Raw genomic sequence first — 20,750 nt, 5'->3', positions numbered from 1 at the left:
AATGAGTGTTTGGTTTTTCCTTTTGCCATGTTTATCACAGGTACCCCTAAAACAATACACCGCGACATAAAAGCTGCCAATATTTTGATTGACAATAGCTATGAGTCAAAGGTATTATCTGAACTTGTAAAAGCTCTATATATTTAAACTCCACAACTAACTAGTCATGTTGAACCTTGTGCATCAGATAGCAGATTTTGGACTCGCCAAGTCTTGTTCAGACTGTGAAACCCATGTTTCCACTCGGGTTATGGGATCATTCGGGTATGAATGCCCTTTCTATATTCAACCATAACCATAAGTTGATCACCAAACCAACAATCTTTAAAACTTGTTTCTTGTGAGATGCAGCTACTTGGCCCCTGAATATGCCTCTTCTGGGAAACTCACAGACAAAGCAGATGTCTTCTCGTTCGGAGTGGTGCTTATCGAATTGATAACGGGGCGCCGACCTTATGATAAATCAAGGGCTTTCTCCGATGATGATAGCATCGTTGATTGGGTTAGTTATTATTTTTGTGTTTCGCCTTAGCACCAACCCTCAATTTTTTTTTTTATTAAGCTTCTAAGTTTCTGGAACTGCTCTAGGCGAAACCTCTGATGGCAAAAGGTCTAAAGGATGGCAACTTCAACGGTTTTGTTGACCCGCGATTAGAGAATGACTTTGATGTCATCGAAATGACGAGAGTGGTTGCTTGCGCTGCTGCTAGCGTCCGCCATGCAGCGAAACGCCGTCCAACAATGACCCAGGTACGTACTGTATATATATCAAACTGAAACTTCCTTTCGGCAAAAATATATATCTAGGACAAAAACCTAAGACTTTGTGAGTCTTGGGGTCATTGCAGATTGTTCGAGCATTTGAAGGCAACATTTCTCTAGCTGACATAACCGAAGGAGTTGCTTCAGAAGACAGCACTGGTTACAGCTTAGACGGGAGCTCGGATTACTGCTCAACACAATACAGAGAGGATTTGAAGAAATTCAAGAAAATGGCACTTGAAAGCCAGACATTTGGTAGCAGCGGTTTGACGAGCGAAAATGGTCAGGACTTAGAACCATCAAGCTCCTCTAGCATCAACGAAGGATGACGTAACGCAGCTAGCAGACCCTCATACCTGGCGAGAAAACAGATAAGTTCCGTGAAGAAGAAGAAGAAGAAGAAGAGACTCCAAGACAAAACAGAGGGCTCAGTTAAAAAGTCTTTTAATTAAAATAACCCTACAGTATTTTTTTTGTTTTTATATGTTTATCAATCAGTTTATGCCCCTTTCTTTCCTTTAATCGATCGTTATGCCAATTAAGAAAGGGACGACGACTACCGGCTTGCTTATATATGAAACAAGAAAACTCTCTTCTAATAGCAACAAAGATAGTCCCTGAACTTAATCAAAACAAGATAAATCGATAGAATTGAAACGAAAACATAAATTTACATTAGGAGGCAAGACTTTTCGATTAAAAGCTCTAAAAATAATCACATTAAATCATCGATTCGTTTTAGTTACTCTTAAACAGTTAAAATAATGCTCAAAAGTCAAAAATGTTATAATCCTCTAATAAGTTCTGTTGAAGTTGAACCTGTAGCAAGAGAAAGCTTCAATGAGCAGAACAAGATGAAGCAGGCGACACAATCAAGGAAGAAGAAAAAAGTGTCGTAAGAAAGATTGGCTCACGTGAAGAAGAAGAAGCGGAGTCAACGTGGACAAAGGTCAACCAGAGAAAATAAGCTTTCGTTGTTCTTGAGCCTGTTATGTTGTTAAGGGCCCAAACCAAATAATAAGTGTGTTGCTTGATGAATCCAGTTGAGGCCCAGCCGTGGGAATGATGGTGGTGTGCAAGCACCTAGACCCTAGTAAAAAGTAGTTTGAATTGTTAGGTTGAATAGTTAAGAGTTGTTATTAGTGTGGCTTGTAAAACTAAGTCTTGAACTAGTAGTAAGATCTAAAGCATGTGTGTGGTTAGTGAGAGAAACTACAGTAAGTGAGATGTTGTAAAAGCATCCTTGGATCCGATTAATAAAAATGTAGAAGATTAATGTTTATCGGTCTAAGCTTCTTGTTCTTCACTTAGACATTTCTGAGAGTGAAAAGAGAAGTAGAGAGAGATAGNAGATGTCTTCTCGTTCGGAGTGGTGCTTATCGAATTGATAACGGGGCGCCGACCTTATGATAAATCAAGGGCTTTCTCCGATGATGATAGCATCGTTGATTGGGTTAGTTATTATTTTTGTGTTTCGCCTTAGCACCAACCCTCAATTTTTTNTAATAAAAATGTAGAAGATTAATGTTTATCGGTCTAAGCTTCTTGTTCTTCACTTAGACATTTCTGAGAGTGAAAAGAGAAGTAGAGAGAGATAGAGAGAGACTAATCTCTATGTGAGTGAGGTTAGAAGATTCAAGAGAGGTCGCAAATACAATTGCTTTCCCCACCTTTGTTGTAATAAAATTTTGCTAACAGCTCAGCAACTGTTTCATCAGCTATGATGAGGATTACATGAACGGAAGATTCAACAGAAGGGGTATATATATGGCCACAAATACAAGTGGCTTTTCAAGGTTTCCGTTTATGTAATCANAAGGATGGCAACTTCAACGGTTTTGTTGACCCGCGATTAGAGAATGACTTTGATGTCATCGAAATGACGAGAGTGGTTGCTTGCGCTGCTGCTAGCGTCCGCCATGCAGCGAAACGCCGTCCAACAATGACCCAGGTACGTACTGTATATATATCAAACTGAAACTTCCTTTCGGCAAAAATATATATCTAGGACAAAAACCTAAGACTTTGTGAGTNATCTTGTCTCTAATATTATTTTTGCATGATATATATACAACTTTTTGTTGTTAGAACTAAATGCAGTTGTTAGAAAAACATAATTAGAAGCACTCTTGAAATGTTTAAAAAAAAAAACAGAACTAGAAACACTCTTGGAATGATCATCTTTTAATAGTCATTTAAAAGATGATCATTCCAAGAGTGCTTCTAGTTCTGTTTTTAATGTAATCTTTTAAATGACTAATCACAATACGTTTTGTATCTCTTAAGATAATGCTCAAAATGTTGTAAGATAATCCCTATAAGTTCTAAAATCCTCTCAAAACTAAAACAAAATTCCATAGATCAACAAGTCACAATAACAGAATTCATAAGGAAATAGGAAGGAGCGTGACATGTGTGTAAAGTGAACACAATCTTAAACCATTCAACATATCCCCAAAGGTCTCCTAGACCATCGAGTCTCTTAAACGAAATCTCTGCACACCAAATATCTGTCTTACATTCCTTATGACAAAAGCGACTTCGACCGCAAGACACCATCACCTTCTCCCACCAAACTGTCACTCTTCTTCTTCCTTGATCGGAATTTGCGGATGAGGAACACGTAAGATGTCTTAGATAGCTAAATTCCGGCAGTTTGTCGAGTCCCTTAACCCTAGTCCCACCCAAATTTTCCTTTGGATCATTCCAAAATAACTTCCCAATCTCAACCCACGTCTGGCACAACATGTTGTCTACCTTTAACAAGCAAAAAGTCTCCATCAAGCTAAGCTTATAACCATCACCAATGCTGTAAACTTTGCCACCCATTACCAACTTACCAGGAACCACACTCATTTGACTAGCGAGATCAAGTGTTGTGGGCAATACTGGCTCCCAAGTATGAGTCTTTGGGTCATAAACCTCTCCCCAATCTTCAATATTACTGGACTTATTGCCTCCAATCACATATATCTTACCGTTAATTACATCAACGGCTGGATCTTCTCGAGGTACACGCATCTCAGGGACTCTACGCCCTTGTTCTGTTAGACCGGTCTTGTAAATCTCTGAACCAATGGAGAGAAGAGTTGAGTATTTAGGATAGAGATACGAAAACGAAGTGATGGGTTCCAATTTCACTTGTTTGGGGATTGGTGCAAGTGTGAACCAGCAATAACGGTCTTCGTGTTCGTGGAAACCACACTGACGCCAGCGTGAGCAGAGACACTGGGGTAAGCAGACACATAGGTAAGTCTCTGTTATCCCCATGCGGGATCGTGTAGCCTCAAGATCAGGGGAAGCTATGAGAGATCTGAAATCCTTGGAGACCATGGATAAAAATGGATGATGGTATCTCGACACACGAGCCAAACAGTTGAGAACGAGGTCGTACGGCAACGAAGAGAACGACATTGTCGGAACAGGTGGAGGTATCTCTGATGATTTCTTCTTCATCCCTATCTTCCTCCTTCTCCCTCTTTTCGATTTAGGGTTTTCCTTTCTCCTCGCTCATTGTTTTGTTTTCTGACTCTTGCTTTTCTGAGTTTAGGGTGTACGTACCCTTCTTATTTATATACTATATCTTTTTTTTTTTTTATTATTAAAGGAATACGTATATTTAAGCACTTTACCATTTTATATACAGTAAATCTTTTTCTTTTCATTTGGTTTGGACATTTAATTACCTCTCTATATACTGTATCATTTAGAAAAGAACAAAAAAAAAAGCAGGCTAAAAGTAAAAAAAATACAAGCAAACTCCAAACAGAGCTATGCATGTTGACAATCGATAACCAGAAACAGAGAAGAAAGTTTGTACGCATATCCGTGAAGACACTCTATGCAATTCTAAAGGCTCTTTTGCTATGCGTTGGGATCAGATTTCCATTACCCATAATTTACGATGAGCCGAGGTGTGTTATAATGATGGATTATGAAAACCTGATACAGCAGGAAAAACAAGTTTATGTAATACCTTCTCATGCTCTATAATGCTCTGTCCCACCCATGAGCATTGGCCTCCTTATCTACTTGGAAAAAAAAAAAAAAAATACGTGCACTGACTCACACCCCTAGCTAGTGGCACCAACCAATGCTTTAGTCTTCACCCAAACAGCGGCCACCCACACTAGATTAAATCAAGTCCCTTAAGCCCCTTAACCCTAGTCCTGTAGTCCACCCCAAAAATCCCCTCTGGATCATACCTAAATAACATCACTTGGGAGACACGTGTTTGGCACCCCATGTTGTCTATCTCTACAAAGCAGTAATCACTCATCAAGCGAATACTCTAGCCATCATCATCAGTGGCGTAAACTTAATTTGCCGCCCGCTACCAACTTACCTGGAATCACACTCATTTGAACAGTGATCAGATCTAGTGCTGTGGGCAATACTGGCTCCCAAGTTTGTGACTTAGAGTCATAAACCTCTCCCAATCCTCGATATTGTTGTGCATATCATATAGCCTCCAAACACATATATCATGCCGTCAACTACATCATCTTGGGGATTCTACGCCCTTGATGAATGATGAGGATAACAACAGTCGAAAATTAACACTCTTCTGTTATACTCTCTTTTCTTTTCAGTACCTCCGATGAGGATTTGGGATATAGATAAGGAAACGAAAGGTTGGGCAGCAGTAACTTCTCATGTTTGGGGATTGGTGCAAGCGTGAACCACTGGGAACTAGATTTGTACTTTACCCACGCCTAAGCAGACACATAGGTTATACTTTTAGTTTCCCATGCGGCCTCGTGTGGGATGATGCTAAATTATACTTTTAGTTTCTTAGTTAAGATATATAACTAAAAATTATACTGTTAAACCCATATATTGTTGGATATTATTCATTCATCCATATTGTTAATTTCGTTTTGACATTGACATTGGTGATGAAAAACAGTATATTCACATGAAAACAAAGAAAAAAAAAATTGGATTGGGTTTTGATATAGAAATACTCTAATACTGACTGTATAAGCAAGCAAGACTGAAATATACTACCAAGACTGAACTGAAAAGTCTGAACGTCGTCACCAGACACTTTTATTAAGAGTATGTCAGGTCTTTTAAGGGTTCAATGATCTGGTGAATTTTCTGAAACAGAATTACAAACACAGAGCAAGAAAAGAAAAAGACAATCTTCTTTTCTTGACAAGAGAATCTAAGAGTACAAAGAAAATAAAGAGAAAAAAAACAAACAATTTGAGTTACCTGAAACAAGCAATTCTTTCTAAGCAGCAATCTCATCCCTTCCACCTAATCTGAAGCCCGTTTTACATCTCAACTACTAACTAACTACTGATATTTACATTTGCTCACTCAGAGTCACAGCTTATCTGTCTCTGCACGGCCACAAAAGTCTCTCTTTAAACCCAAAACAGCAAAACCCATCAAGCTTCTCCTAAAGCAGGCCTATTTTCATCTCAGCTAATGCATCAAAACTCAGGCAGATTCGATGACAGGAAAACAAAGGAATGTAAAAAAGCCAGGCAAAAGACTCTCTTCTCTCTTTTCACGTTTTGGCTGCAGATGGCAATGCTCGGTGTTGCGTTTGTCTTGCTGAGCCTTTCAGCACTTCGTTTATCCTACTAAAAACTACTTTCAGCGGTATACAAGCTACAACTGTTTCCTTTGCCTTCCCGGTCGCCTGCTTCTTGATTTTTTCCGTCAACCTCTGGCTCGTTAGAGTAGAGAGCCGCCTTGTCTTTATCGATTGGGAAGACGATTTCTTCTTTGTATTCCATGAAGAACCACGTCTCTTCTTGCCATTCTTTTTAGACAATGGCTTCGTCTTCACAACAACTTGTGACAATACCGCACCGTTGCAGTAGCCTTCTTCCAAGATTTCAACAGTTAAAGGATGCCCAACAATAGCTTTACCATTCAATTCACTCATACGAGACACCAGCGGAACATTACGGGGTTTCTTATAGTTTTCTTTTACCTCAATGTTCACCTCGTACAGCCCAGAATGAGGCATAGAACTGTTTTTATTAGCTTCTTCTCCGTAAACAGTTCTTCTCGCTTCTTGTTTCTTACTCATCTGCCTCGAGTTCCTCTTTCCTTTTAGCTGCCACTTAGAAGTGCTCGTCTCAACCCCGTTCAAATTTGAGTAGACAGGTTCTGAAACTGGTGGACTTGTAGAAGCACATCCATTACTTCCCTCATTCTTAATAACCACATCGTGACTACTCTGACCACGCCTCGTTAAATCAGTAACAAGAACTCTCCTTGGTGAGGAGATTCGACAAGCTGCTGGAAAAATAAATAACAATGGATGTCAGCATAAATGACACTGTTCAAAACCCAAAAGAGAGGCAAATGATAAAAGCAAACACTAAATTAGATCTAAGAGATCAACCCATTGGATCCTACAAAGGTGGAGAAACACACAATACTAGCAGCAGATAATGAATGCAGAAGCAATTGAGTCATAAAACAAGTCACTGCCAAAAATATATATAAATCATCTAGCTATAAAACAAGTCAAACATTAGGAAACACCAAAGCTATCTAGTTTTCACCAGGCAGCTTCTCCAGAAAATGGTCATATAAGTCTTTACTCTATCATGTGACAAAATAAACTGGACGACAAAAGCAAGCTTTTCTTTCTTTACTACAGAAGAGGCAATATGCAGACTCTTGCAATTAGATGAACCAAAACATGTACAAACACTTAAGAGAGGTTTAGCCACATATACCTTCTGAGTGTTTTTCTTCTCCAATTAATGGAACATCAAATAATCTGTCAGAAGAATCATCATCTGCCGAAACCGAAATGCTAGAAATCTCACTGTCTTTTGCCTTGTTGTTATGGGAGGCTCCAACAACATTTTCATAAGCATCCTCACATGAAATTCCGGTGCTGTCTGAGTTATTGTTGATTACAACAGATACACTTTTCAATGATTCAACAGACTCCATTCCGGATACTTTGGTGTCATAAATTCCTTGACTATCCAAAGTGACGAGCTGGTCACAGGTAACAGGGACAGAGACCATAGCTGTACTCTCTAACACCTCTGTCAATTGCCGGCGTCGGTTTTTTCTTTTAGAGCACTCATGAGCAATTATGACTTGTGCCCTTTTTCTTTTAAGTGATGTCGGGGAGCATACCTTGTCCCCATTGGCAATGATATTTCCATTCGACACTGAATCACTGTGGCCTGCAGAGATCAAACCCATTTCTTGCCTATGCTCAATGATAGCACCAACCTGTTCTTTCCCAATATCCTCAAGCCCTCTCATTCGCTTGACTCCTTCAGTCCCATCATCTTCCGAGTCATTTGGTGTTCTCCTTCTCCTCGGCTGCACCTTAAGAACTCCGACATTATTCATTTCTTGGGAAGACATACTGGATTGCAATTGCTCCGGCACTGAATCCAATTCATCCTCAGCCTCTCCTGCATCAGAGGATCCCAAATCCTCATCCTCTTTGCCAGAAAGACACCTTTTAGAATCTTCCTCACCAGACGAACTACACAAATTATCTCCTGGATGATCTTCTTTTGCAAGATGTGAATTCTCAATCTCGAGAGCATTGTTAATAGCATCTTCTCGGCGAGTACACTTGGCAGCTTTTTTATTACCAGCGCTCGCTGCTGCAGCAGCCTTTGCCTTCTCAATGCAAGTATCATACTCTCCACAACGAAACGCCTTCACCGTCTTGGAATTTTCAAGAATATACCAATCCCTGGAGTCATAAAGAAGAACACTTTAAGGCATAAAAGGCAAAACTAAGGGTAAAGAGAATGAGAGATTGCGGAAAAGACAAGAGAAAAGAGTACACTTACACGCTAACATCATCACGACCTAGAAGCTTTATTGGAGTGCCAACTTTTGTAGAAACCAAAGAGTTGTTGTCAGAAACTTGGTCATGAACCAAGGTCTGTCCGGGCCACCAAGAACCGTTACGGCGGCGAACCCATACCAATCTTCCAACCGACGCATTAATCGCCTCCAAGTTTTGGTCATCATTACTCTCCATTACACAGACGAAGCACCAGAAAGAAAAAAATGAACTTTCGAAAATGACCTAAAAATCAAAACTTTTTATAATTTGAAAATCGCAATGAAGTGACTCTCTCTCTCACTAGATAAAAGAATGCCTCTTCTTGAATCCTGCAAGGCTGCAACCAACAAAAATCAGAGGAAAAGAAAAAAAAACTTAAAGACACAACATGCAACCAAGAACAGGGGATTTCAAAAGAATTAGGTAAGTTGGTTGAAAAGAGTCTTGAGAAAGAGAGATCTGAGAAGAAGCAGAGATCCAGATACCTCTTTTTTGATACTCTTGCGGCGTTGGAATGTTTCTCTTATCTGTTCTATGAATCAATATAGCATTAGGACCGCATTTCTCTTTAGGTTGTGAAAAAAGGGTTTTTGCTCCGACGGTTTAATGAACAGAGGAAGACAGAGAGAGGAGATGAGAGAGAAAGGGATTGTTTTGGAGAGAGAGAGAGAGAGAGAAAGACTGAGAGAGAAGAGGAGGTCAAAAAGCACATCCAAGGTGAGAGACTCTCAAGTACAGTAGCACACGACACCGTTTTAGGAACTTTTTTGTCCACTCCTTTTTAGGTTATCTGACTTATCTCTCTCGTTACGTCGCTCCTTTGGCCACGAGGCAAACTGTGAGTTCTATATTCAGACATCTGATCTCAAAGGTGTCAAATTTGGTAATAAATGAGACTTGAGTTCGGATCAAAGCCCCTTCCAAAGTCTCAATAACTTTTGTTTTCACATTAAACCAACCCCTTTCCAAATTTTCATAATTTATCGTTAATTAACAATAATCAAAAATCTACACAAACTGTATGAGGGTTTGTTGTTGGAAAATGGTTTCTTTAACTGTACCAATCCAAGAACAAGACGGAGAAAGTAAGGACGAAGAAAAACAGCAAGAGAAAGGTTCTGCTGCTGGTGTTACGTTGGATTGCTTGAGAAAGCTCTTTGTTTCCAAGCTCCACGTTCTTTGTTGCCTCAACCGCCTGCATTTTAGTGTCAAGCTGAGTCAGAAAACCACACAAACAGATAAACTAAAGTACTGGGAATGGTATTGAGTCATTGAAACATCCAAATGGGGTTCTTAGGAACTTCAGATAGCTGAAAACAATAATAGTTCCATTTCACTAAAGTGAAGAGAAATTCAAATTGGACCAATACAAAGTTTCTTTCCTGTCTCTATACCTACTACTTTAGGTGACTATGATAGCATCCGAATTCAAATTTTAGCTAGCAAAGAGAGGCACTATGTGTAAAGAAGTTTATAAAACAGTCCATCGAGATGAGAGCTTGAGAGAAGTTTATAAGTCCTAACCTGGTCATAAAGAACCTCTATCTGTTGGGCTTGTTGCAGAACATGAGTTGCCATCAAGTGGTTTAACGCAGACATCTCCACCATCTTAGTCTCTGTCTGCCTAGCACCATCTAAAAGATTACTTAGCTCTACCTGCAAACAAATTACAAATTTCAAAATTTAGCATATCTACAAAACTCATGCAAGTTTTCAAAGACCATGTAGAACTGCCTTGTTACCTGAAGGGCTTGTGTTTCATCGTCTAGAAGTTGTTGTTGTTGTTGTTGTTGTTGTACTCTACGAGGTTGGGCCTGAATTTCATCAGGTTCTATGGACTCCGAATTTGCCAGAGTCGTGTTAATTGGATTAGCTTCCTTCACGATCCTCTTAGGTTTTCTTCTCGGCGTAGCTCTGTTAATAATGTCTTGGAAACGAGTAGCTCTAAGCTGATCAAACTGGGCAGTGACTGAATGAAGTTTCTCACTCAAAATCAAAACCTGCAAACAAAAAAAAATTACCATTATTTCTTCACGTCTAGATACTTTTGAGTGAAACGAAAAGAAAAAATAACAAAGCTAGCTTACTACATTGGTGCATATCATACCACTCCATGTTTGTGTGCTATAGTATCAGCATTGAAGTTATCTGCAGGGAGGCCAAGCCATCCTTTGGAGTTTGCTTCTTCATTTCTAATACTGTTTTTGAGAATATCGATCTGTTCTTTGCAAGTTTTTATAAAAAGAGAAGTCTGCAAGAGAGAGAGAGAGAGAGAGTTAGCAGATATTACACCACACATAAGTAGACATAGAACTCTCCATCAAACAACACATGAAATATAAGAATGCTATATTCAAGTTCCTCAGTGTAAGAATATAGTAAAATCATCACTATCTAAGATAATTAAAAAAAAGTTCATCTTCCTGAGTTTTCGCAATGTGAGATGCTACATTCAGTACGATAACAGAAGTCCCATATGTTAAATCTCAACCATAGTGGGAAAAGATTACTTACTTCTTGTTCAATGCTATCCTTTTCCTCTTCTGTAGTCCGGTGCATATCAACATAATCCTTTCGATGCTTCAACATAAACTGATCCAACTCCCTGATGCTTTCCAGCTAAATCAACCAACATCAACAAGTTAGTAGCAACACCCACACACACACACAAAATCATTGGATAATAATGCAAATCGGGTCAAAATAGAACAAACGCAAACTCCAAAATTGGGTGAATCGCTAAAAAAAGTTACCGTTTTGAAAGCAGCTCTCGTGAACGGCAATCTCTCCTTTGGCTTATGTATAATAAAAGACGCCATTGTCGATGCCACTTTAGACTATATCACACGTTAAGACAAACGAATCAGATCAAATGTCAACGAACACGATCTAGAAACACAACAACAACAACAACACAAAACCCTTGAAACCCTAGAGAATGATCAAAATTGAGAGATGCAAAAAAAAAAACATCTTTTTAACAAAATAGCTTCGATCAAACGAGATTTAAGATTGGAAAGGGACTCGCGCACCTCATTATAACCAATCGAAACAGCGGCTTTCCGAACAGAATCCTTGAAATCCTCGGTCCTGTCTCTAAATCTCGACATCTTGTACACAAAATTCAGATCAGAGATCAATGCTTCTCCCTTATCAATCAATCAACCAATCAGTCAATAGCTTTAGAATCACAGTCTCTTTAGATTCAAAGATGGGTTTTTTTTTTTAATCCTCCGGCGATTCGGAGAAGAAATTTAAACGAAATAGATGACGAGAAGATCGGAGACGAGAAGAGAGAGAGAGAGAGAGAAAGGGCTTGCCTTTTTTTTTTTTGCAGTTTATAACACAAAAGGAAAAAAAAAAGTGAATAGAGAGTTAAACGCAACCGGTTTAGGGATTGTAAAGTTCTCTCCTTTAGGTTTATCTCTCTCTCTCTCTCGTTAACGTCGCTCTTGGTCACTGTGGAGTTCGATATTCAGACAATCTCAAAGCTTTCACGACAAAGGTGTCACCATGACGGGTGAGTTCGATCAATTCCCTTCTTAAAGTTTCATAATTTCTTCGTTTTACCATAGAATCAAAGCTTATCACTGGAGAGTAAATGGTTTATGATTGATCTCGATTTCGATTTGAGAATTTAATGGGTGTTGTGTATCCTGTAGAGTATAAGCAGGAACAGGATATGGAGATTGAAGCTCTTGAAGCTATACTTATGGATGAGTTTAAAGGTATGATTTTTTAGTTTTGAGTTTCCTTGTATGTTCATCATTGAGGTGATGAGAGCATTGATTGAATTCTTAACGACTGTATTGTTTCAGAAATCCATTCTAGTGAAAGTGGGCTTAATACTTCGAATCGATGCTTTCAGATTACAGTGACTCCTCAGGTAGAGAACACCATTCGTCTCTTTTCTTCTTCACTTCCTTAATTACTTGTTTGTTTTCCTATTAGCTTTGTTTTGGCTGTTTACCAAGAGAAGCTGTATGTGATTTTTGAAAAGCTTGTCTTAGAACTGTAGCAAATGTCAACTGAATTCTCTTCTGATTTAGCACATTTGCTATTTGTCCTGATCCTCTGCTTCTTATTTTGTCTTCATAGGATGATGATCTGGAGGAGTCAGCTATTCCACCAGGTTACTACTCTTTGAAGAAAAATTCTTGTTGTATCATATGCCTCTCCTGTACTTTCTCAGTCTTATAGCTCCCAAATTTGTCTTGCAGTTCAGCTGGCTTTGGTTTTCTCACACACAGAAAATTACCCGGACGAGGCTCCTCTTTTGGATGTTAGAAGGTAAATTCCTGGTTTAACCATTTTTTTTTCAAGCTAAAACAGATATACAATGATGACACTCATGTGGGTAGAGTATTCTTCTAGTATTCGAGGGATCCATGTTGGTGACCTTACCATCTTGAAAGAGAAGCTTGAACAAGAGGTAACATATTCTTACAACTTTATGGCTTCTTATAATATTTATACATAGAGTGTAAGACTGGAAGGGTCTCTCTCGTCAATGATTTCCCTAAATCAGACTTTCTGAATAGCTTAGCAAGAAAATTAATACGATTTTCTTTTCGATGACTGGTTCTTATCTGGAATTAAAAGGTTCGTGATGTTGTTTCTACTCTGTATTGCATGACTCAACACAAAGCTATTTCCCACAGGCATCTGAAAATCTTGGTATGGCTATGATCTATACACTGGTCTCATCAGCAAAGGACTGGTTGTCTGAACACTATGGGCAAGATGATGCAGCTGAGCTTGCCGAAGAAGAAGCTGCCAAAGAGGATGAGGTATGGTTGTCTGCTCAGTAGATCAGATGTATAAGCTGCAATAACCACGTTGGGCTTTCATGATATGTGTCTGCTTTCTTCTTTTGTTCCGTTCCTGTCTAAATTTCTTTTTGCAGGTAATTGTCCCTCATGGAGAACCTGTTACGCTGGAGACATTTTTGGCATGGAGAGAGAGATTTGAGGCCGAGCTTGCACTTGAGCGAGCCAAGTGAGTAAAGTTTACCTGGATATTCTTGTTTTCGTACTCGTATATACCAATTAACAGGCATTTTCATTACCCACCTGAGTTATTAATTTATATCTCTGGCCGTGAATAAACTTCCTAGGCTGATGCCGGATTCTGCTCTTACGGTTACCAAGGAGAAGAAGCTTACAGGAAGACAGTGGTTTGAAAGTGGCCGAGCGGTATTTCTCATTCCTGTTTTATGATCGGAGTCTTGTTAGAATTTCATTATCTCAACTAATACTATTGTTGTTAACTCTGTCATCTTCAGAGAGGAACGGTGGTCACTGCTGATCAAGAATCCGAGGAGGAAGATGAAGAAGACATCGACTTTGAGGACGAAGACTTTGAAGGTGAAATGATCTTTCTTTTTGCTTTACACGCGATTTTCCCATAAGCCAGTAATGGTTCTTAAGTACCGCTTTGGATTATTTGATACAGATGATGAAGAAGACATGCTTGAGCATTATTTGGCGGAGAAATCTGATTCTTCCGCTCCTTCTTCACGGACATGAGCTAAGAACAAGCCTTATATCCTGATTACTGAAGCTCTTTTCTGGATAGAGATCATGATGCAAGATACTCACCTTGCATTGAGAAGCGTTTAATCTCCATATCCTCAGTTTTTCCGAGTTTTGATCCACTCAAGAGTATCCTGAGAATTACCATTTGTCTTAAATCTATATGTTACCCTCACCGTCTGTTCATTCATAGAACACTTTATGAGAGAATGCCACTGATTTTGTAGTTTTTCTTTTTAGAAGCCAAATTCTGTTAAAGGACAAATAGTTAACGTTTGGAAACCCTTGTTTAAGCTATTATCTTCCATTTTTGCTAGTCAAATAATCATAGTGAACGTACTATGGCTGATTAAATAAAAATAGTATTCCTATCGGAGTATATATTTCTAATTAATGATATAGATTGGACCTAATACTGTATGTTACAAAGAGTCCAATGTTACTCCATTAGGTTTTTAAGACAGAACTCCTGCCAGTACTGAAGATGCAGTGCCTATTTAGCTAGACACAACCTTGGTCCGTCATGGCTTGAGCTATGTTTAAAAATGCTGCAATTGTTGCTCCATGTAGAAGTGCCCTGTCATCAAAACCCATGATGAAAAACTATTAAGGATTGCAATCGTTTGGATTTCACCATTGTTAAGAGCAGCTTAGACCAACATAGTACAGTGACTGTTGGCGTATGGAGAGGAGAACTTACTCAGGGCTTTCTTTCTGATAGCCAAAATCATTTGCTGCTTTAAGAGCTTTTTCATAAGTCTGTTTTAGTGCTTCCTGTCAATATCAGAGCAGTTATCTTAATAAGGACGTTATCACAGGCCAAAGCTACAAAATTTTGAAAGAAATGCGAGTGATTTGTTACCTGTAATCTAGACTCAAAATCTTCTGCTGACCATTGCATTGAATTAGATTCACGGAGTACTTCAATTTCACCAGCAGCAACCTTCAACAAAATTATACATTTAGCTACCACCTTTTATAAAATCTTAGAAAAATTTATGTGCTTTGGGTCCATATCCCCAATATACAATAGAAAAAAGAAACTGATACAGCTCTAGCACTCTCAGTAAGACCAGTGACCACACTCCTACACATTATTTTATGACAGCAGCAATTCCTCTCCTATGCCTTAGTGTTGTAATTCAATGATGCGAAAGATTAATTAAGAACAGGTTAAGATGTAGTATTGATGTCAAATGAAGAAACTCACTCCTCCAGCTCCAGCAGCAATGGCAGGAGCAATCAGAACATTCGCCTTTCTGAAAACATCGACTGCTTCAGCTGTACACGGCATGTTTGAGCCTGCACAAAGCACATCCATACTGTTTAGAATAAGATAACAAAAGAACAGCAAAAAAAAACAAACTTAAATACAAAACGAAAGGCCCTAAAAATATTTGTTTGATATAAGAAATCTTTACCTTCTACCAGTAAGCGGCAGCCTGCATTGACCAGATTAATGGCATCTGTTTGATCAACTTCATTCTGAGAAGCACAAGGAAATGCTACATCACACCTTTCGTTCCAAGGCTTTAGTTCATCAAAGTATTTCGCCCTTGCATACGTCTTGGAATAGTCTCTGCATAACAGACACATGTTTAGTTGGGATCTATCTTATTAGCCAAGTGATTCTAGGACGATTAATACCTCAAACTTCTCTGTTGGGATTTTATATCTCTCAAGAATGCAAGTTTCATATAATCAAATCCGTCATCGTCCACCAAATATCCTTTTGAATCTGTACAAAGTTTGCATCAGCAAAAATCAGTGCTATAAATCAACTCCATCGGCTGCTTGTTGTCTATGGAATTCAATTGCAAAGCAAAAAAAAAAAAATCATTTCTGCAGAATGCTAACTCTTTAGCAGCACAATACGTCAGAGACAGCTGAGGTAACTTCTTACATTGGCCTAACTAATCAAGATCCATTGGCAAAATAACTACACATTCAATTCGAGACCTCTAAGCATTGGCCTAAAAGAAGACACCAATACATATAAGCAAGGTCTGACCGTTCATCTGGCAGACCGGGGCTTAAATCAACTCTTAGCTCAACTAAGAGCCACCTTAAAGATGGTTAAAACAACAGAATAAGGCAGAAAAAACTACATACTCGAGTTGCTGCAAATCTAGAATGATAAGATGCGTGGACAACCTGAAACTGTAACCGGATGGGCTCCACAAGCAATTAGCTTCTCTACAACATGCATCGCAATCTTCCCGCAACCACTCACGACACATCTAATATATAGAGTATATGGTTTCATAAGATGAGAGTCACAAATTTATACACAAGCTTCAGTGTTATGTGAGAAGCCAAACTATCAGAAGGACTAGTTTTTGTACGACATTTTAGAACTGACAGAATAATGAGCAAGAACTAAAAAACTCTCGCAAGAGAAAAACGAAAGTAAAAAGTATCTTGCTGATTAGATAAACTCAGAGATCCAAAACACTGGTGAGAGCACATATTTAAAAGGATCAAGAATGAAACCTTAGTCCCTTTATTTCCTTATTCATATCTGCAAGCATAAGTCGTGCAAAGTACACCTGAAAGAATCCAAATGAGTTTTAGTTCATACAGAGTCATGACATGTTAACAGTGTTCTACATATTTAAAAATAAAATAAAACTATCCTTACCACACCATAGCCACTAGCTTCAGTTCTGAGGCTAGAAGCAGCCCAATATATCCTCGGTCCTGTAAAACTTCCCTGCATAAGTAATTGACACAAAGATATAACAGCCAAAACTCTTTATTCTCTCCCAACAGCAAAAACTAATGCAAATAAATGAGTACAGTAAAAAGCACAGCCGAGGACATTTAGCACTGAAATGGTCCAGTATATGAGAGAATGAATACAAATATTAGTAATATTCTTCCCTCAAAAATCACAAATTTTACTCCCAAAAAGAATAAAACGAAAAAAAAAACTAACTTGATAAGAAATGACCTATTAGGAACGAGAGCCAAATAAAAAAGTCTACTGCCATTCTGTTGCCAGGAAAAAAAGGCAGGAGGCAAAAGGAAATATCATGAAAAAAAAAGCTTCAGCGTCCGCTGACTTTCAGTACCTGAAACTGACCAGCAAGTCGTCTGTATTGTCCAAAAAGATATCCCATTTCCCGAGTACCAACACCGACCTCCTCTGATGGAAGATCCTAAAGTATATAATATATTCAAAAACCATTACAGAAAATATATACTTGCTAAAAGGGAATAACCATTCTACTTACTTTGTCAGGACCCATATATCTGTACATCTCATTCATGAAACTTTGGCAAAATCTCATAATCTGCGATGTTACAAAGCCACATATCAGAACACCTTTAAAAGATCACTCGCAGGAAAAACTGTAAGGGGCGAAGATGTCACCTCATTGTCACTTTTGCCTTTAGGATCAAAGTCACTTCCACCAGATGCCCCTCCCAGTTTATATGGTGACAGAGCATTTTTCAACGTCTGCAAAGGATTACACAAACAAATTACAGTCCAAAACGACGCAAAAGAACAGTTAAGGTGGCCACCAGGGAAAAGAAAAAGGAAAATGGCAAAAAGAAAATAAGGGGAAATATAAGAGAAACCAGAGGAAAGATAATTGAAGGATTTCACAGTACCTGCTGAAAGCCAAGAAATTTGGCAATGCTTAAGTTCATGGATGGATGAAATCGGATACCACCCCTACAGGGACCCAGTGCTTGATTGAACTGAACTCTAAACCCGCGATTTACATGTGTTTCACCACGATCATCAATCCATGGAACTCGAAAAACTATCATACGTTCAGGTTCTAGTAGCCGCTCCATGATATTGACATAACTGAAATAAATAAGAATGGAACACTGTGATTTGGATGCGGTTTCCTGAAAACTATGTTACAAAGATGAGAAGCAAACTGCAACTTACTGAGAATTTTTTGCAATTACCCGCTCTAGAGCATGCACAGATTCTTGTACAGATTGAACAAATTCAATCTCATTAGGATCTCGTTTCAGGGCACCCTCAACAATTGAACCAGCACTTTTTGACATAAGAGCTTCATTGAGAGGGAAAAGTGCAAACAGTTAACAAAAGAATAAGCAGAAAGACACTAGCCATGCCATACAGAGATACAAAGATCAAATGGAGCAAGACAAGAAACAGAAAACCAAGGAGTCAACATTTTTCTTTCATATTTTAAAATAAAAAAGAATTATACGATCTCTATCCTAATCAGAAGAATATAAACCTGAGCCTTATGGAAAGAAAGCAGACATACCAAGAATTTACAAGTTCACAAGTTTAACAAAAAAAATAGAATTTACAACTTTCTCTCTTTCACGAAACTAACTGCATCTAAGCATTTGTTAGTAAAATACTTCCTATTACGACTTGTTTCATTTCATCACTTAAAGCTGTAAATTTCACTAAAACTGGATATACAAATATATTTACGAAAAGTAGACAAGAGAAAGTTCAAAGATAGTTCAGTGAAAGTTGGTTAGATGGAACACAAGGAGTTGCAAATTATCTTGACTCACTACATAGAAAAGGAGATCATTCACTTGAACCAAAAATGTAAATAACTTACTCTTCACATAAATGGGCTTGTCAACAACAATCTTTTCTTTGGAAGCCGTTTGGAGACGCAGAGCTTCTTTGTGTAGTAAACTATTGTTGTGTTCTTCTAATGCACTCATCTGCATGTTTCTACTTCCTTCATTACCGTAAGGATTTCTTCGATGTTTTCTACCATACTCTCTGCAAATAGAACAAAATATCCTAGCTGTTCCATCCTTCATATCGACATAAGCCCACTTGTACGTGTCAGCCCATTCCTCTCTCCACCGTTTGACAACTTTTTTCTTTCTCTTCACCGGTTGACCCTTTGACATATCCTGATCCTCACTGGGGAGGTCAGATACCAAAACCATATGCTTCGTTTCATCATGTTCCCCAGTAGAGGGGTCCCGTGGAGGCCCGCCAATCAATGAATTGTTAGCAAAAGCAGCGTCATCATCTCCAGGTCCAATTTCCAAATCAATTTCTTCGCCAAGATTACTTACAACAAGCTGATGCCTTTGTGCCTGCTGGATTAAGTTCATATCATCCATTGAGGGATTCATCCCCAACCCACCTGTTGGTCCAAACATTCAGCATCACAGTTTTAACCCCACCTTAAGTTTCTCTTTTGCTGACTAACAGCAACTGTATCCTACACTTGGTACAAACGCCCGAACCTAGTGCGCAACAGAGATAAACAGTCCACAATTAGGAAAAAAAACCCAAAGAAATATAGTTTAGACTACTAAAAAATAAGCACTTTCTCATACAAGAAACCACCATCCACATTTCAGTTTCTCAGCACATAATACCAAATGGCATAGACTAGACTTCACCTACCAAGAAATGCACAAACTAGAGAGGCCTCAAACAAATTAGATCCAGACCAAATCTCAGAAAACGCTTTGAAATCATCTTACCAACAAAACGCAAGTCATTACTCTAAGCTTGTGAACACATTTCGGAGGAAAATGAACTGATATTATCTCACTAGTGAATCATCCAGACATCAAAGACCCAAACTTTAATACTATACAGCGCCGATTGAAATATAAGAACCAAGTCCTAAATCATTTCCCAAACTCTAATGGATACCTAAGAAGCCGCAGCAGTTGAAACAGTGATCAAATCTAACATCTTTCACAAAAACATCAAAACAGTGAGAAACCAAAAAAAAAAAAAACCAAATACTTGCTCAATTTAGCAGATAATTTCGTCAAGTTCATGAAGAAACAAAGATAAATTGAAACCAAAAAAGAAAAAAAGATCGTAACTTTACTTTTTTGCCTGTAGCGACGGGTCGCCGATAAAATAAAGAGAAACCTTACGAAAGACAATTGTCGCTAAAGAGACTTTAAAAGAGACATAGCTCTGCTGCTGCTCGAAGAACTTGTTGATAAAAATGATATCTTCGCCGGATTCTGAAGAAGTGGGGAGCTTTGAGCCTGGGATAAAGATAAATCGACCAAAGCGATTTGTTGCAGAAGAAGAAGAAGAAGCCAACAAAAAATGAGAAAATCCCAAATCAACAAAAGGTGAATGCGTAAGAAGTAAGAACTTGTAAAAGGTCTACTACTCTCTACTACTAAAGGGGTTTAAATCTAATTGTGGTTAATTAAACATGTTTAGTGACCTTTTTAATCACCTATTCACCCAATAATCAATTCAAAAAAAAATGTTATATATTTTCTAGTTTACAAATGTAAAATGGGGAAAGAAAACACAAAAGTAAAATATTTGTTTTCATTTAATGATGAAAATTTTAGTTCCATACAGTATTTTGCTGTAAATATAGCAAGTTTATAAAAGATAGAAATATATTTTAGTATATGTTAAATGTGTTGTCTTATTTTTCAGATTCATAATTTTTGCAAATATAAAATCGAAAATGGGCATATTTTAGAATTTAACCTATTTTAATAGAATATTAAATTAAAATATACTGTATTAATCGGTCGACTAAATAAGTTACGTCGTCAGATATGCCTAAACCGCTTAATCAAAAATAAAAACAATTGAACCGGTTTGCTTCAAAATTGAGGAACCGACTCCAACCCCAGACCTGACCCGTTTCCATTCGGACGGTACCACCAACAAAAAAAAAAAGAAA

At 38.3% G+C, this 20,750-nt stretch overlaps 6 protein-coding genes and 1 long non-coding RNA gene across 11 annotated transcripts; 2 read left to right on the top strand and 5 right to left on the bottom strand.

The window, feature by feature from the left end:
• On the bottom strand, positions 68 to 1,679 carry LOC109130043. Its single transcript, XR_002036217.1, has 2 exons — positions 1,582 to 1,679; positions 68 to 1,118 (listed from the first exon to the last, which is right to left on the bottom strand). It is a non-coding gene; the product is annotated as an uncharacterized LOC109130043 (long non-coding RNA).
• LOC104758495 (proline-rich receptor-like protein kinase PERK15) lies at positions 146 to 1,111 on the top strand. Its single transcript, XM_019239258.1, has 4 exons — positions 146 to 264; positions 352 to 502; positions 589 to 750; positions 849 to 1,111. Exons 1-4 carry the CDS (start codon positions 167 to 169, stop codon positions 1,089 to 1,091), a joined length of 654 nt encoding a protein of 217 aa, XP_019094803.1. The 5' UTR covers positions 146 to 166; the 3' UTR covers positions 1,092 to 1,111.
• LOC104758494 (putative F-box/kelch-repeat protein At5g03000) lies at positions 3,124 to 4,218 on the bottom strand. Its single transcript, XM_019239037.1, has one exon. It carries the CDS (start codon positions 4,216 to 4,218, stop codon positions 3,124 to 3,126), a length of 1,095 nt encoding a protein of 364 aa, XP_019094582.1.
• On the bottom strand, positions 5,779 to 9,329 carry LOC104758493 (uncharacterized protein At1g51745-like). 3 transcript variants are annotated; one of them, XM_010481375.2, is made up of 4 exons: positions 9,049 to 9,329; positions 8,565 to 8,900; positions 7,473 to 8,464; positions 5,779 to 7,023 (listed from the first exon to the last, which is right to left on the bottom strand). In XM_010481375.2, the coding sequence occupies exons 2-4, from the start codon at positions 8,756 to 8,758 to the stop codon at positions 6,284 to 6,286; spliced, it is 1,926 nt and encodes a 641-aa protein (XP_010479677.1). In that variant the 5' UTR covers positions 8,759 to 8,900; positions 9,049 to 9,329; the 3' UTR covers positions 5,779 to 6,283. The 3 variants fall into 3 exon arrangements, with proteins under 3 accessions (XP_010479677.1, XP_010479676.1, XP_010479675.1); XM_010481374.2 differs by having other exon boundaries at positions 5,779 to 7,026; positions 8,565 to 8,892; positions 9,049 to 9,326; XM_010481373.2 differs by having other exon boundaries at positions 5,779 to 7,026; positions 9,049 to 9,325.
• On the bottom strand, positions 9,592 to 11,874 carry LOC104758489 (syntaxin-81-like). The gene is made up of 7 exons (XM_010481368.2): positions 11,596 to 11,874; positions 11,317 to 11,400; positions 11,078 to 11,182; positions 10,671 to 10,814; positions 10,306 to 10,563; positions 10,088 to 10,219; positions 9,592 to 9,758 (listed from the first exon to the last, which is right to left on the bottom strand). Exons 1-7 carry the CDS (start codon positions 11,671 to 11,673, stop codon positions 9,615 to 9,617), a joined length of 945 nt encoding a protein of 314 aa, XP_010479670.1. The 5' UTR covers positions 11,674 to 11,874; the 3' UTR covers positions 9,592 to 9,614.
• Positions 11,933 to 14,397, top strand: LOC104758490 (RWD domain-containing protein 1-like). Its single transcript, XM_010481369.2, has 11 exons — positions 11,933 to 12,083; positions 12,226 to 12,291; positions 12,382 to 12,449; positions 12,662 to 12,695; positions 12,784 to 12,853; positions 12,938 to 12,995; positions 13,225 to 13,353; positions 13,470 to 13,561; positions 13,680 to 13,758; positions 13,848 to 13,929; positions 14,018 to 14,397. The coding sequence occupies exons 1-11, from the start codon at positions 12,077 to 12,079 to the stop codon at positions 14,089 to 14,091; spliced, it is 759 nt and encodes a 252-aa protein (XP_010479671.1). The 5' UTR covers positions 11,933 to 12,076; the 3' UTR covers positions 14,092 to 14,397.
• Positions 14,426 to 20,207, bottom strand: LOC104758491 (NADP-specific glutamate dehydrogenase). 3 transcript variants are annotated; one of them, XM_010481371.2, is made up of 16 exons: positions 19,915 to 20,207; positions 18,669 to 19,317; positions 18,005 to 18,134; positions 17,716 to 17,917; positions 17,474 to 17,560; positions 17,334 to 17,393; positions 17,172 to 17,258; positions 16,739 to 16,810; positions 16,591 to 16,646; positions 16,252 to 16,337; positions 15,745 to 15,835; positions 15,519 to 15,676; positions 15,308 to 15,399; positions 14,960 to 15,040; positions 14,798 to 14,871; positions 14,426 to 14,674 (listed from the first exon to the last, which is right to left on the bottom strand). In XM_010481371.2, exons 2-16 carry the CDS (start codon positions 19,228 to 19,230, stop codon positions 14,599 to 14,601), a joined length of 1,914 nt encoding a protein of 637 aa, XP_010479673.1. In that variant the 5' UTR covers positions 19,231 to 19,317; positions 19,915 to 20,207; the 3' UTR covers positions 14,426 to 14,598. The 3 variants fall into 3 exon arrangements, with proteins under 3 accessions (XP_010479673.1, XP_010479674.1, XP_010479672.1); XM_010481372.2 differs by having other exon boundaries at positions 19,969 to 20,207; XM_010481370.2 differs by having other exon boundaries at positions 19,920 to 20,206.

This window comes from Camelina sativa, chromosome 17 (genome assembly GCF_000633955.1).
Source record: "Camelina sativa cultivar DH55 chromosome 17, Cs, whole genome shotgun sequence".
Classification (NCBI taxonomy): Eukaryota; Viridiplantae; Streptophyta; class Magnoliopsida; order Brassicales; family Brassicaceae; genus Camelina; species Camelina sativa.
Note: the sequence above shows the minus strand (reverse complement) of the source record. Positions and strands in the feature narration are given on the sequence as shown.